Genomic DNA, 12880 nt, shown 5'->3' with positions numbered 1-12880 from the left:
GAACGAATCACCAACTGCAGAAGCCCAGAGCAGAACTACATCCCATCCCTGTGACAAAGGTCTGGTACAGAGTTGGTATTGACTTGGTAGGACCTCTACCTGAAACAAGCTCTGGAAACAAGTACATTATCACGCTCTCAGACTATTTCTCTAAGTGGCCTGAGGCTGCCCCACTCCCATCAAAATCAGCAGAAGGTGTAGCAAAATTTCTGTTTGACACATTTTGCAGGCATGGGTGGCCAGCCAAAAGTAATTCAATCAGACCAAGGAAGAGAGTTTGTCAACGAAATCAACACCCGACTTTTTCAGTTGACTGACATACAGCACTGCGTATCAAGTGCTTACCACCCACAAACAAATGGCCTTGATGAACGCTTCAACCAGACTCTAGTGAACACTCTCAAGAAGGTAATCGATTCTAGTACTGATGACTGGGATCAGCATCTCTCTGCTGCTCTTTATGCCTATCGCATATCTGTGATGTACTCTGTACTATGGACTATTGGTGTCATAATTGGACAACCCTTTGGATCATTGGTTCCAGACTGTTCTTATTTATTCTAGATTGTTCTCAATAGACTCAGGGATTTTCTAGTTGTTTCCTGTTCTTTTATTTGTTCTAGATCATTCTAGATACTTAGATTGGTATATAAGCAGGTGTGTTTTGTTATACAGTGTGTTGCAATTAAATGTTGAAGGTCATTCTATTGTGATTACGTTCCGAATACAAGGCATACCGCTCGGCTTTGTTACAATATCAAAACAGGTAAAATTTTAAATGCATGCATATATTATTTTTTTTATTGTAGGCATCATCAAAGTACACACCCTTTTCCCTAATGTTCAATCGCCACCCGCGGAAAGCTGTTACTTTTGATATGGATCAACGAGATGGTGCCGACGCTATAGAAGATAGAGGAGATGCTGACCAATTGAGTGGAGAGGAGACTGAAAATGAAGAAGACGGAGAAGACATGGATGGAATTCTCCGAAGGTTGATGGAAATTCGTGACCGCTGTCACCTCAATGCCAAGGAGAACATTGCTGCTGCACAGCAAAAACAGAAGCAGCAGTATGACAACAAGCATAACTCTTTGAAGGTATTATTTTATATAGCAAACTTTAGCTTCATTTTTGCCATTTTTGTCGTAGAGTTATCCAGTTGGCAGCAGTGTCATGCTAAAGAATATGGCCAATTCTCATCGAATGGGAGGGAAAATGGACTGCACCTGGAAAGGTCCATATATTGTCCATAAGATCCTTGACAAGGGTAGATACGAGTTGCAGTCTGGGAGCGGCAAAGTATTGAAAAAGTGTTACAATGGGTACTGCTAAAGGAATACTACTCTCCAGGTAAAGTGTGCATGGCTAGCAATAACCTCCTTCTGTCGTGTTCCTTGCTATATAATTATGCTTAAAACATTTTACAGAAACTAACGATGAAGAAAACACTCTTCCTGGCTCTGAAGACAACCACTCTTCTCCAGTCAAATCACCTCCTATAAGAATAAACGAATGCCTGACGTACCCTCTCAAAATCCTGACCTACCCTCTCAAAATCCTGACCTACCCTCTCAAAAGCCTGATGTACCCTCTCAAAAGCCTAACATATACCCTCTCAAAAGCCTGACCTACCCTCTCAAAAGCAAGATAAGCGTGATAAGCGTCCTCTTGACACAAAAGATCCTTGCAAGTCACCTCCTATAGGAAGAAACAAAAGAGTCAGGTAATAATATTATATCATAACATGTCTATTTTCTTGGTAGAATATTCTGTATAAGCTGTGTATATATCTTGTACAATTCTTAGACTTCTGTGTATATGATTATAGGAACGATGTGGCTGAAGACCCTAGATCTAAACCTCTTTGACAAACAAGTGTTGAGTGCAATAGGTGGTATGCTCTCCGACAAGCATATGCGCGCAGCCCACCAGTTATTATCGATGCAATTCCTTAAGTTTGGCTGCTATAATACTCTCTTGGCCCAATTAAAGGCATTTCCACCAGTTTCCAATAATCAAGGCCCAGGTAAGACAACGTTTATGTAATTATGATAATTTTACTTGTACATGCAGCTGTGAAAATCTTCTTTGTTGAAGAACGACAGCACTGCATGGATTGCCACTTCTCTGTTTAAGGGTGAACTGTATTTGTACGACAGCTGCTTCAATGGAACGCTTTCCCCAAGTACTGAGCTCCAGATAGCACAAGGCCCATTAATTCAATGCAATGGGCTGTTGATTTCTGTGGTGGCTCTCCAGCAGCAAGATGGTGCTATCAACTGCGGACTATTTAGCATTGCTGCTGCATATCACGCTGCTATGAACGATAATGTGGATTCTCTAGTGTTTGATGAGGCCAAAATGAGAGCACATCTCATTAAGTGCTTTGAGAAGGGCAAACTCACGGTTCCCTTGCACAAAGAAAGCGATGCCCAAAAGACCAACACCACAAACCATTGCCATTACAATATACTGCATGTGCAAGAGACCGGACTCTTTTGAGGATATGGTCATGTGTGACAAATGTATAGTGAGTGGTATCACTATATCGCTGTGCCAAAATTCGCAAAGAACCAGTAGGTGATTGGTTTTGTTCTGGTTGTATCACTTTATGATTTGTGCACTTTTGGTTATATTTATTGTACTTCTTTCTCTTGCATTGTTGTATATATTGAGTATTGAGATCTATAACATAATAGATACAGCATCTATTGCATCTAGTTAGGCTTTGTCTATGGCTGTTACTTCGTAGCCTAGACTAGTCCTCTCAGATTACCTGTGGACTGACTTTCACCTGCACCGCAGAATGGGGGAGCTCTGGTCCTGGAGTAGGAGCTTTTGTCCTAGGACAGAAACTCCGGGGGGAGGAAATATCCTAAGGACGGAACCCCCCCCCCCCCCCCCCCCCGGAGCTCCTGTCCTGGGGGAGGCCGTGTCCTGTGACACCGGCACTGTGAAGCTTCTGTTATTGTGTTAATGAGGTACGTGGGTGTAGAATCTACAGGAATGAGGGAGAGGCTCAATCTGTTGCATTTAATTGTATCTATGTTTATAGTATCTATATGGCTGCATGCAAGATATTGTGTCTTTAGCCCCTTAGCTAACTCTAACTCCATCCGGTACCTTATATATCTGACTTTAATTTCAACTGTCTAAGATGCTAGCTATAGCCAACCTGCTGTTGGTGGTGGGTGTACTGACAACAATGGTGGCTGGACAGGCTCCAGGAGATGAACAAGAACTATGTATAGTATCTCTACCTGCCCTTGACCAGAACATTGTGGAGGACCCTCCTAATGGGAGGATTCTAATGGACTCCAGTCACTATGGGCGATTGCTCCCACCAAATTCTAATCCAGTGTGGCAGGCAGTGGACCTTGATAACAACAACCCCACTGGGCTGCAATCATCAGTAAGTATAGAAATTTATAGCGTATGAAGTATAAAAATTGCACTGATCTCATCTCTTCTTTTTCAGTGGGTAGAACAAGGATCTATCTGTGAGTCTAGCGTCAGTGTTTGTGGTTGGTCAGCTGGGGCCCAGAACAACTGGCTCTTCACACAGCACATCAACAGAACAGTGAATGGATATCTCCTACAGCAAGTCTCTGTACAGATTGAATACCAGCAGAACATATGCCCTGATGACGGCAGCACAAGATGTAGGAGAACATTTGACCTACTGAAATATGAGACCTCTACAGTGAACCCTGTGGCTGCTATAGACACTGATAACTATGCACTTATACGTACCTTGACGACTCAGGTCTCTGGAACTACCACAACAACTACTGAACAGTTTGGATTCACTACCAATGAGTCTGGTTTCTACCTCGCTATTAGAGATCCTGGCACTTGTATTATCATATCTCGACTGATTGTCTTCTACCATGCCTGTCCTGGTGAAACAGTCAACTTGGTGGTGCGTCCTGAGACAATAGCTCCAATCGTTGGGTCTAACATACAACTCAACGTTAATGCTTCCTGCTTCGCTAACTCCAGCCCTGAAGGTGATGCTTTCTCACTCAAGTGTTTAGATACTGGTAACTGGGTTGCTGTACCCTCCAGTAGGTGTGTCTGCAAAACTGGATTTATTCCTACCATAAACGGAGAAAACTGTTTTTGTAAGTATGATCACATAATTGTATATAGCGGGTAATTTCTGGGGCTCTAGGACATGATATTAATTGTGCCGACAGAACCTAATATCCTTGGGTTATTCAGCACTTCCATTTCTTGTTCCAGTTATAATTATAGATCTACTTTAATTGTCATGCAATGAAAAATATTCGTAGTTGAGCAATATTTAGTTAGTTCGTGCATGGGTCTTATTTTCGTGGTTGCTGCTTGCACTGTAGGTAAGGCAGTCAAGATCGCTTCATTCGTAGGTAAAAAAATATTCGTGCTCAGGGATTCAACACCACGAATATTCCCACCCTCCCCCCCAATTTTCTGCTGTATTACTAGAACGTTTTTCAAACAAACATGTGCGAACTTTGCGAGTGTGTTAAAAAATAAAATGGCAAAACCCAAACTAGTACTGGTCACACACACGATCCTTGCAATAGTTAAATTGCAAAGGGTCTGATTTGGCTCATTCGCTTACCAGCAAATTCTATACATGCAGTACTTAAATTGTATAGTTTAACAATGAGCTATAATTATATAGCTCATTGTTAAACTATACAATTATAATAATATAGTAGTCGGGTATATTAATTTTGAGGGTATAAAAACCTTCGCGGAAAAACCGTTCGAAAGGTTTTTGCGGATTTATTTTTCGCCAAATAGCAACCATTTTGCAGCATGCATGGGCGATATTAAATTTGTCGGTATAAATGTTTGCAGAAAATCATTTATACCCTCGAAATGTACCTGCTATATACATGAATAGCTATATTTGGGCATAATTATTATGTTATTATTACTGTATAGCTAGAAATTTCTGCGGCCCAAAAATTCTGCGAATAGCTGTAAAAACTTTCTGTGGATTATATTTTTGCAAATTGAACTGATACATTAGGCGTGGTTAATAAGCATTTGCGGATAATATTTCTGCGTTTACTCATTCATTCGCAGAATTCGCAGAATTTTTTGGGCCGCAGAAATTTCTAGCTCTACGGTATATTATGCAGGAGTACATGAAGGGGAGTAAGCGACTACTATACACACCATATAAATATGTTGTTGTCTCTCTACGTCACAAACACTAGTAGTCTAGTATAATGTAAACTAGCTGTGTTGGTTGACATGACCATGTCAACCAACACAGGCAGGCAGGCTACAATCAGAATTTTTATCGCATATGTCGCTTGCACAATACATGTAATTAATCACACTGTTTTTTTAGTGTGTTTGAGATGTGGGAACTTTACACACACATGGTATGACATGCTCAGACAACAACAAGTTTGTATGGGCTGTATATATATATATAGTAGTTACTTTACTCCCCCGGCCTTTGCACTCTGGTTATATATGCAAGGGATGGCGGGCAAATGACGTTAGCTATCAATTCATGAGATCGCCTCAGTCACATGATCGGCCTAAATATGTGCCTTATTTCTGCTTATAATTAGTTGAATGCAAATCATTTTCCTGCACCTCACACACACACACACACAGCTTGTGACCCTGGTTTCTATGCCAGTGTAGCTAATGGTGAGTGCCTAATGCCCTAGCAACAGCGATAGCACAGCCTCGGGCCTGACAGAGTGTCCCTGTGATGATGGTTACTACAGAATACCACAAGAGGTGGACCTTCCCTGCACCTGTGAGTTGGAGGATATATATAGCTAATCATTCTCAATCCAGTAAGGTATATAATCCATTGCCAACACCAAAGCTATTTACTCTTTACACCACGTTTATTCCAGCAACCTAACCGTGCTTATTGTATATTGATTATTCACGCCTATTCCAACACTTAAGACATATACCATTTCAAGCTACACATCTCACACACCCACACCCACACAGTTCCCCCGTCCCCTCCACTCAATGTGAGGGTGGTGGATATGTCCAGTACCACACTAACACTAGCCTGGGAGGAGCCAGTGTCCACTGGTGGTAGGGGGAGAGATGAGCTACGATACAACCTCTGGATCAGGGCGGCTGGGGAGACAAGCATCACACTATCTAACACTGTCACCACCACCATGGGACTGATTGAGGGTAAGCAGCTATAACTGTACATGTGTGCAAATCATATAAACTTTGGATGCTCATTTAGTCTAGATCTATAATTAATTACAATGTCAAGCATGATTATGAGCACCCCACCACTACACAAACACTGACAGGACTAACTCCAGATACTGTGTACACAGTGTTTGTAACATCAGAGACGAATATAACAGATCAGATCCCCGTGGAGGAAGTGTTCATTCTGGCCAGAGGAGATGCACTTGCAATTGTTCTACAACCTACCAGTGAACCTACCAGTGAAATTATTCAAACTACCAGTGAGATTCAAACTACCAGTGGGACTGTTCAGACTGAAACTACTACGAGTGTCCCAACAAATTCTGAACTGATAGTGGGAGTGACTGTGTCTGTTGTGGCGGTAGTGATTGCTGCAATAGCTGTCATAATTGTTGTAATCTGCATTGCTTGTGTGTACCACAAGAAACGAGTGAGCAAACTAGAGATTGAGCTCAAGGAATTGCAGATGGTGCAGCCAAATGATCCGTATGGACAAGCCACTCAATTGCAACCGAATGGAGGAGCTAGCTACTCAACCAAATGATTCCATTTCGAACAGAAACTGTGTAGAGACTCTAAAGTTGTTTTATGATGATACCGGTCTTGTTTAAGTTGTATTTTATTTCTGCTGTAATCTGCCCATAATAAATTATGTGCATCGTCTTCATGGTTCCTTATGATTCTTTTGCTCAGCTCATAATACACACAGTGCAGTGGTAGATCTATAGGATTCTTGTCAGGAGAGTTCCAGTGGCAAGGCAGGGCTCAAGCTAGCCTTGGTCCCAGGCCGATTTTTTTTTTAATAGAACGAAGTTGAAAAAATGGCAGCATCACGAACAAAACAACTTTGTCATATGAAAGAGTGTATCCTCTAGAGAGTCTGTGCGTGTGTGTGTTACTGTATTAAGACTTAATTAAGATAATGTTGTGTTGAATGAATGCATTGTTTTCTTTGACTGTCTGGTAGTCATAGCAACTCGTCAGAGTGAGGGTGACTACAGTGTAGTGTGTGAGATGTCATGTGAGGAGACTAGTGAGTGACTACAACACACTCTTCTGTCAAGCACTCTCTGGGGTCAACACTGTCACTGTCTAGGAACACTAGCCTCTAGATCTACTATATAGTACACTATAGGACACTCATTGGACACTCTGCTTGCATGCTTTCATTATTGCTATGTGCTTGTTGTGGCTCTCTGTGTGATGTACATGCATGTAGTTTATATACAGCACAGTTGCAACAATGAGGGGTGGGGCTCAGCTCAGTCATTATAATTATAACATGCCATTATAGCTGCATGCACAATCATAAAGATGTTTAAGATGATAGCTATAGCTAACCTGCTGGTGGGTGTACTGACAATGGTGGCTGGACAGGCTCCAGGAGATGAGCAGGAACTCTGTACAGTAACTCTACCTGCCCTTATTAAACCGGAACATTGTGGAGGACCCTCCAAATGGGAGGATTCTAATGGACTCCAGTCACTATAACAAGTTGCTCCTACCAAACACTAATCCAGTGTGGCAGGCAGTGGACCTTGATGGTAACAACCCTACTGGGCTGCAATCATCAGTGAGTAATTCTAGCTAGTAATTAGCGTTGAAAAGTACAAATTGCACTGATCTCATCTCTTCTTTTCAGTGGGTAGAACATGGGGTTAACTGTGAGTCTGCTGTCACTGTTTGCGGCTGGTCAGGTGGGGCCCAGAACAACTGGTTCTTCACACAGCACATCAACAGAACGGTGGGTGGATATCCCCTACAGCAAGTCTCTGTACAGATCGAATACCAGCAGAGCACTTGCCCTGATGAAGGTAGCACAAGATGCAGGAGAAATTTTGACCTACTGAAATATGAGACTTCTACAGTGAACCCAGTGGCTGCTATAGACACTGATAATTATGCACTTATAAGAACCTTGACAACTCAGGTATCTGGAACTACCACAAAAACTACTGAACAGTTTGGATTCAATACCAATGAGTCTGGGTTCTACCTCGCTATTAGAGATCTTGGCACTTGTATACTCATCTCTCGACTGATTGTCTTCTATAACGCTTGTCCTGGTGAAACAGTCAACTTGGTAATGCGTCCTGAGACAATAGCTCCAATCGTTGGATCTAACATACAGCTCAACGTTAATGCCTCCTGCTTCGCTAACTCCAGCCTTGAAGGTGATGCTTTCTTACTCAAGTGTTTGGAGAGTGGTAACTGGGTTGCTGTACCCTCCACTAGGTGTGTCTGCAATACTGGATTTGTTCCTACCATGGACGGAGAAAACTGTTTGTGTAAGTATGACTACATGTTTCAGTTTGGGACACATCATTGTATAAAAACAGTTTACAATGTGCTAGTACTATATACACTCATTGACAATAGCATGTTTGGGTGTATGTTATGCAAGGCCGGATGCATGGCCTGACTATCACATGGCATACTGAATTTATAGCTCCCCCTGTTAATAGAAACACTTCAATGAATGTGATCCCCCCCCCCCCCACACACACACACAGCCTGTGACCTTGGGTTTTATGCCAGTGCAGCTAATGGGGAGTGTCTAACATGCCCTAGCAACAGCGATAGCACAGCCTCAGGCCTGACAGAGTGTCCCTGTGATGATGGCTACTACAGAACACCACAAGAGGTGGACTTTCCCTGCACCTGTGAGTTGGAGGATAATGCTATTTTGAGTTTTGGGTAAACTATATACTGATCGTTAATAATCAAGGGCTAAATAACTGACCCATTGTGATTTTGCTTACTGTTTTTGCCTCATAAATTATTGCATAGTTAGACTACTGTTGCATACACTGTGCATGCATGCTTATGAACAGTGCTTGCAATAATTACGGTGAATGGAGACGTTATACTCATGCTATGTGTGCTAATAGTTTTTTTACATCAATTTGATGCATCATTCAATACACCCACGCAGTTCCCCCGTCCCCTCCACTCAATGTGAGGGTGGTGGATATGTCCAGTACCACACTAACACTAGCCTGGGAGGAGCCAGTGTCCACTGGTGGTAGGGGGAGAGATGAGCTACGATACAACCTCTGGTTCAGGGTTGCTGGGGAGACAAGCGTCACATTATCTGGTACTGCCACAACCACCATGGGACTGATTGGAGGTACGCATATGTAAGCAGCTACTGTACAGCCATGCACTCAATAATTCCATTTATACAATATCAGCATAAAAGCATCCGGCCCCTTCCCCCCCCACACACACACATAGGACTATCCCCAGACATTGTGTACACAGTGTTTGTAACATCGGAGACGGACATAACAGATCAGATCCCCGTGGAGGAAGTGTTCATTCTGGCCAGAGGAGATACACTTGTTCAAACGATTATTGTGACTGCACCAAGATCTACAACTGTCCCAGCAAACTCTGAGCTAGAAGTGAGATTAGCTGTGTCTGTAGTGGCGGTAGTGATTGCTGCAATAGCTGTCATAATTGTTGTCATCTGCATTGCTTGTGTGTACTACAACAAGCGAGTGAGGAAACTAGAGATTGAGCTAAGGGATATGCAGATGGTGCATGGAGGAGCCACTCAACCTAATCCCTCGTATAATCCCTCGTACGGACAAGTCACTCAGCTGAATGATGGCATTGTGGGAACTGCATGACCTCAGTTTGGATGGACAATCTGAAACTGTAAAAGACTACGAAGTTGTTATTTTACATAATATAAATTATATGCAGCTCTTATTATGATAATATTATTTTTATGATCATAGATCAACATCACTTTATAGGATAACATTAATTTGTTGTAATTATGCTACAAGTACACATCAATATGCTGCTCTTATTGTTATGACAGTCATTATATATTTCATATTGATGACTACTTTATAACATCAATGTCAGTCACACCCTGATAGATAAACATTCATATTCCAGTATAAACAATAATTTATCAAAAGAAAAGCAGCAACCCACAGAGAGAGGCTATTACACTGACAGTGTTCTATAGAGTCCTGGCTAAGACTATAGTACTATACGTGAGGGTGTGTAGACCATGAGAGAGTGACTCCGCCCATCCCAGTCCCCAGGGATCGTAATGAACTCTGACCCGGGTCCACTCTTCCATGACCATCAAACACCACACTGCATGTCCGTATCAAGGCAACACGATACTTGCCAGCCTCGTTAACTCCAACCTTGTAGTCAGTGTAGCTCTGCATGGGACCCAGCGCATCTTTGAACGGCTATAAATTTAAATCCGTTAGTCTAATCTAATCTGAAAGACTAGTACAGGTGTTACAAAATTATACTTTTGGGCCTATTTTGGACCTGAATACGAGATTTGAGCATATGATTATACCGAGCTCCTTCAATTGAATTTGGACCACTAAAACTATAGTTACAGAGCCAACTCTGGCACTCTAAAATGCAGGGACAAGCGATACCCAGTTAATGGGTGTGGCGTAGGCAAGGCTAATAGTAGTACCTTGGTGGGGCAGAAGTTAAATATCCAGGAGGGATCCTCTCTCAAACACAAAGAGTTTGTCTCCCTCGTGCTTCCTGCTCACATGGGTACGGCCATTGATCATGAAAGAGAATTCCTCATCCAGTGATTGCATGGCCTTGTCAAACCCGTACAGGAAGTTCTACCTACAGAGCGAGTCGTTAAGGAAGTTCCCCTATCATGCATTAATGACCGCTCACCTGAGGAGCTTATCGTCTACAAGGTTCATCTGACGTTTGGCATAGTGGAAACTGAAGCCATTGCCTTCTCGTGGGAAGTACAACCATTCAGGATGACCAAACTCATTACCTATAAAGTTGAGGTAGGCCTCTCCACCCAGGCCCATAGTGATTAGTCTGTAGGGGGGCAATACAATCAACAATGCTCCTACTAATGGCCTCCTTTATACAGTACAATATGCCACACATGATCATGCAGAGTAAACACAATATCAGTACAATTCTACTGCACGCACGCACGCACGCACGCACGCACGCACGCACGCACGCACGCACGCACGCACGCACGCACGCACGCACGCACGCACGCACGCACGCACGCACGCACACACACACACACACACACACACACACACACACACACACACACACACACACACACACACCTTATCATCTTATGCAGGGCTAGTCCTCTGTCTATGAGTAGAGTACGTGGGGACAGAGTGGACACATCTCAGCATCCATTAACCAAAATACCGGAGTCTTGTCCCCCACTAGAGCTTGGTCATGACACTCAGTGTACGCTATACACAGTTCATGGTCTCTACAAAGAACACAATGTGTTGGAATCAACAAAACAAAACTGGCCAGAAAAACATTAGCAATGTGAAAATTGCTACGATTGGGCTGGGGTAAATACCAAAAAGCGTGGAAACAAAAAAGCTGGCTTAATAATGAAGCAATCAAAGTTTGCATATGTTTGATGCTCGCAAAACATTCTATGTCCTTGGTGAGGGCTCACCATTATGTTCTCCATACTCCAGTCCTCATCTTTGACCTCCTTCAACAGAGAGTGGGCATGCCAGACACATCCTCTGCTATAGTGATAGTGTCAGGGCGTAGTGTGTGGAGGAGATGGTTGGCCATCATCAGGTAGACTATAGAGCATCGACATCTACACCAATGTTGAAGTACTCGTGATATCCTCCAGAGAACCCAGTGGCTATGCCTCTGCAGTGTACATGGTGGTGTAGCCATAGTACATGGAAGGCAGCTACCGCATAATGGAGTCTCCAATGTCAAAGCTCAAAAAATGCATTTTGAAAGTAATACTGATACTTATGCTTAGATCAACAATTTTTCATCTGGCCAAAATATTCCATTTCTTGGGCTATAATTATTACTAACCTATGAGAATAGAGCATGGAGGTGACTCCATCGTAGCGGAACCCATCGACTCAATACTCATCCAAGTATCAGCGGAGGTTGGACAAAAGGAAACGAAGAGTTTCCCACTGAAAGATACGAGAATCCCAGAGACTATGATCACCCTATATACATGTAGGAAGGGGATGGGGAATGGTGATACATGTAGACCTACAGCTATGATATGCTGTTGCTACACTTGAGTCCATCTGCTGTGGGGAGGAGAATTTACCACCAATACAGGCAGCAGCCACCAACCAACATCAGCAACTGTATAAGGATTTCTCACTGTCGTCTGCCCAGGAGATGGAAGCAGCAAATGCAGCTGTGCTTTGTTCAATATTTCGACCTAGTTAACTATTAAATTAACTATATAGAGAAATGGTTTACCTGCATCATTTATGTGTCTACTATTGTGTTTTGCTATATAGAATTTTGTGTTTGCTATATAGAATTTTGTGTGTACTATCTGTATGTATGTAACCATAGATACAGGAAAGAGGGATTGGCAACAAAAGCGCCTCGAATAGCCAGCCATCCGTGTATGGCCAGAGACACAATTGTTTTACTGTCAGTATAAGAATTTTGCTGCTTAACTTTCAGTTCAATGCAATGCTTTAGGCCATATGCTACACTACCTTAACTAGCTATAGGCCTACTGTACTGTACAATGTGCACATGCTGTCTCAAAACAACCGTTTGGGACAGGTAATAAAAGTTAATGGGTTAAAACTACAAAATACCTTTACTCATGCAGTAAATCCTCCAGCACTGTGTCAAAACAACTATTAATTTTCTGATAATTGTG

General features: G+C 42.6%; 1 protein-coding gene, 1 long non-coding RNA gene and 1 pseudogene across 2 annotated transcripts; 2 read left to right on the top strand and 1 right to left on the bottom strand.

Moving 5' to 3' along the window:
• Positions 1-17: 17 nt before the first annotated feature.
• On the top strand, positions 18-2893 carry LOC135333802 (uncharacterized). Its single transcript, XR_010394060.1, has 5 exons — positions 18-1100; positions 1153-1353; positions 1431-1726; positions 1832-2029; positions 2077-2893. It is a non-coding gene; the product is annotated as an uncharacterized LOC135333802 (long non-coding RNA).
• Positions 2894-2937: 44 nt separating this feature from the next.
• LOC135333132 (uncharacterized) lies at positions 2938-10073 on the top strand. Its single transcript, XM_064528048.1, has 10 exons — positions 2938-3415; positions 3482-4158; positions 5685-5776; positions 5983-6177; positions 6306-6749; positions 7620-7780; positions 7850-8495; positions 8721-8870; positions 9143-9337; positions 9445-10073. Exons 1-10 carry the CDS (start codon positions 3161-3163, stop codon positions 9840-9842), a joined length of 3213 nt encoding a protein of 1070 aa, XP_064384118.1. The 5' UTR covers positions 2938-3160; the 3' UTR covers positions 9843-10073.
• A 16-nt stretch (positions 10074-10089) lies between these two features.
• LOC135333131 (uncharacterized) lies at positions 10090-12468 on the bottom strand (annotated as a pseudogene).
• Between the last annotated feature and the right edge of the window lie 412 nt (positions 12469-12880).

The sequence above is a fragment of the Halichondria panicea genome, chromosome 3, assembly GCF_963675165.1.
Source record: "Halichondria panicea chromosome 3, odHalPani1.1, whole genome shotgun sequence".
Lineage (NCBI taxonomy): Eukaryota > Metazoa > Porifera > Demospongiae > Suberitida > Halichondriidae > Halichondria > Halichondria panicea.
This window is presented reverse-complemented; position numbering and strand designations above follow the sequence as displayed.

Bases quoted from the DNA above. Each gene is read 5' to 3' on its own strand.
- LOC135333132 (XM_064528048.1), top strand. From the start codon at position 3,161: ATGCTAGCTATAGCCAACCTGCTGTTGGTGGTGGGTGTACTGACAACA. The intron at 7,781-7,849 runs GTGAGTAATTCT...TCTTCTTTTCAG, and splicing joins CTACTGGGCTGCAATCATCA to TGGGTAGAACATGGGGTTAA. The intron at 9,338-9,444 runs GTACGCATATGT...ACACACACATAG, and splicing joins CACCATGGGACTGATTGGAG to GACTATCCCCAGACATTGTG.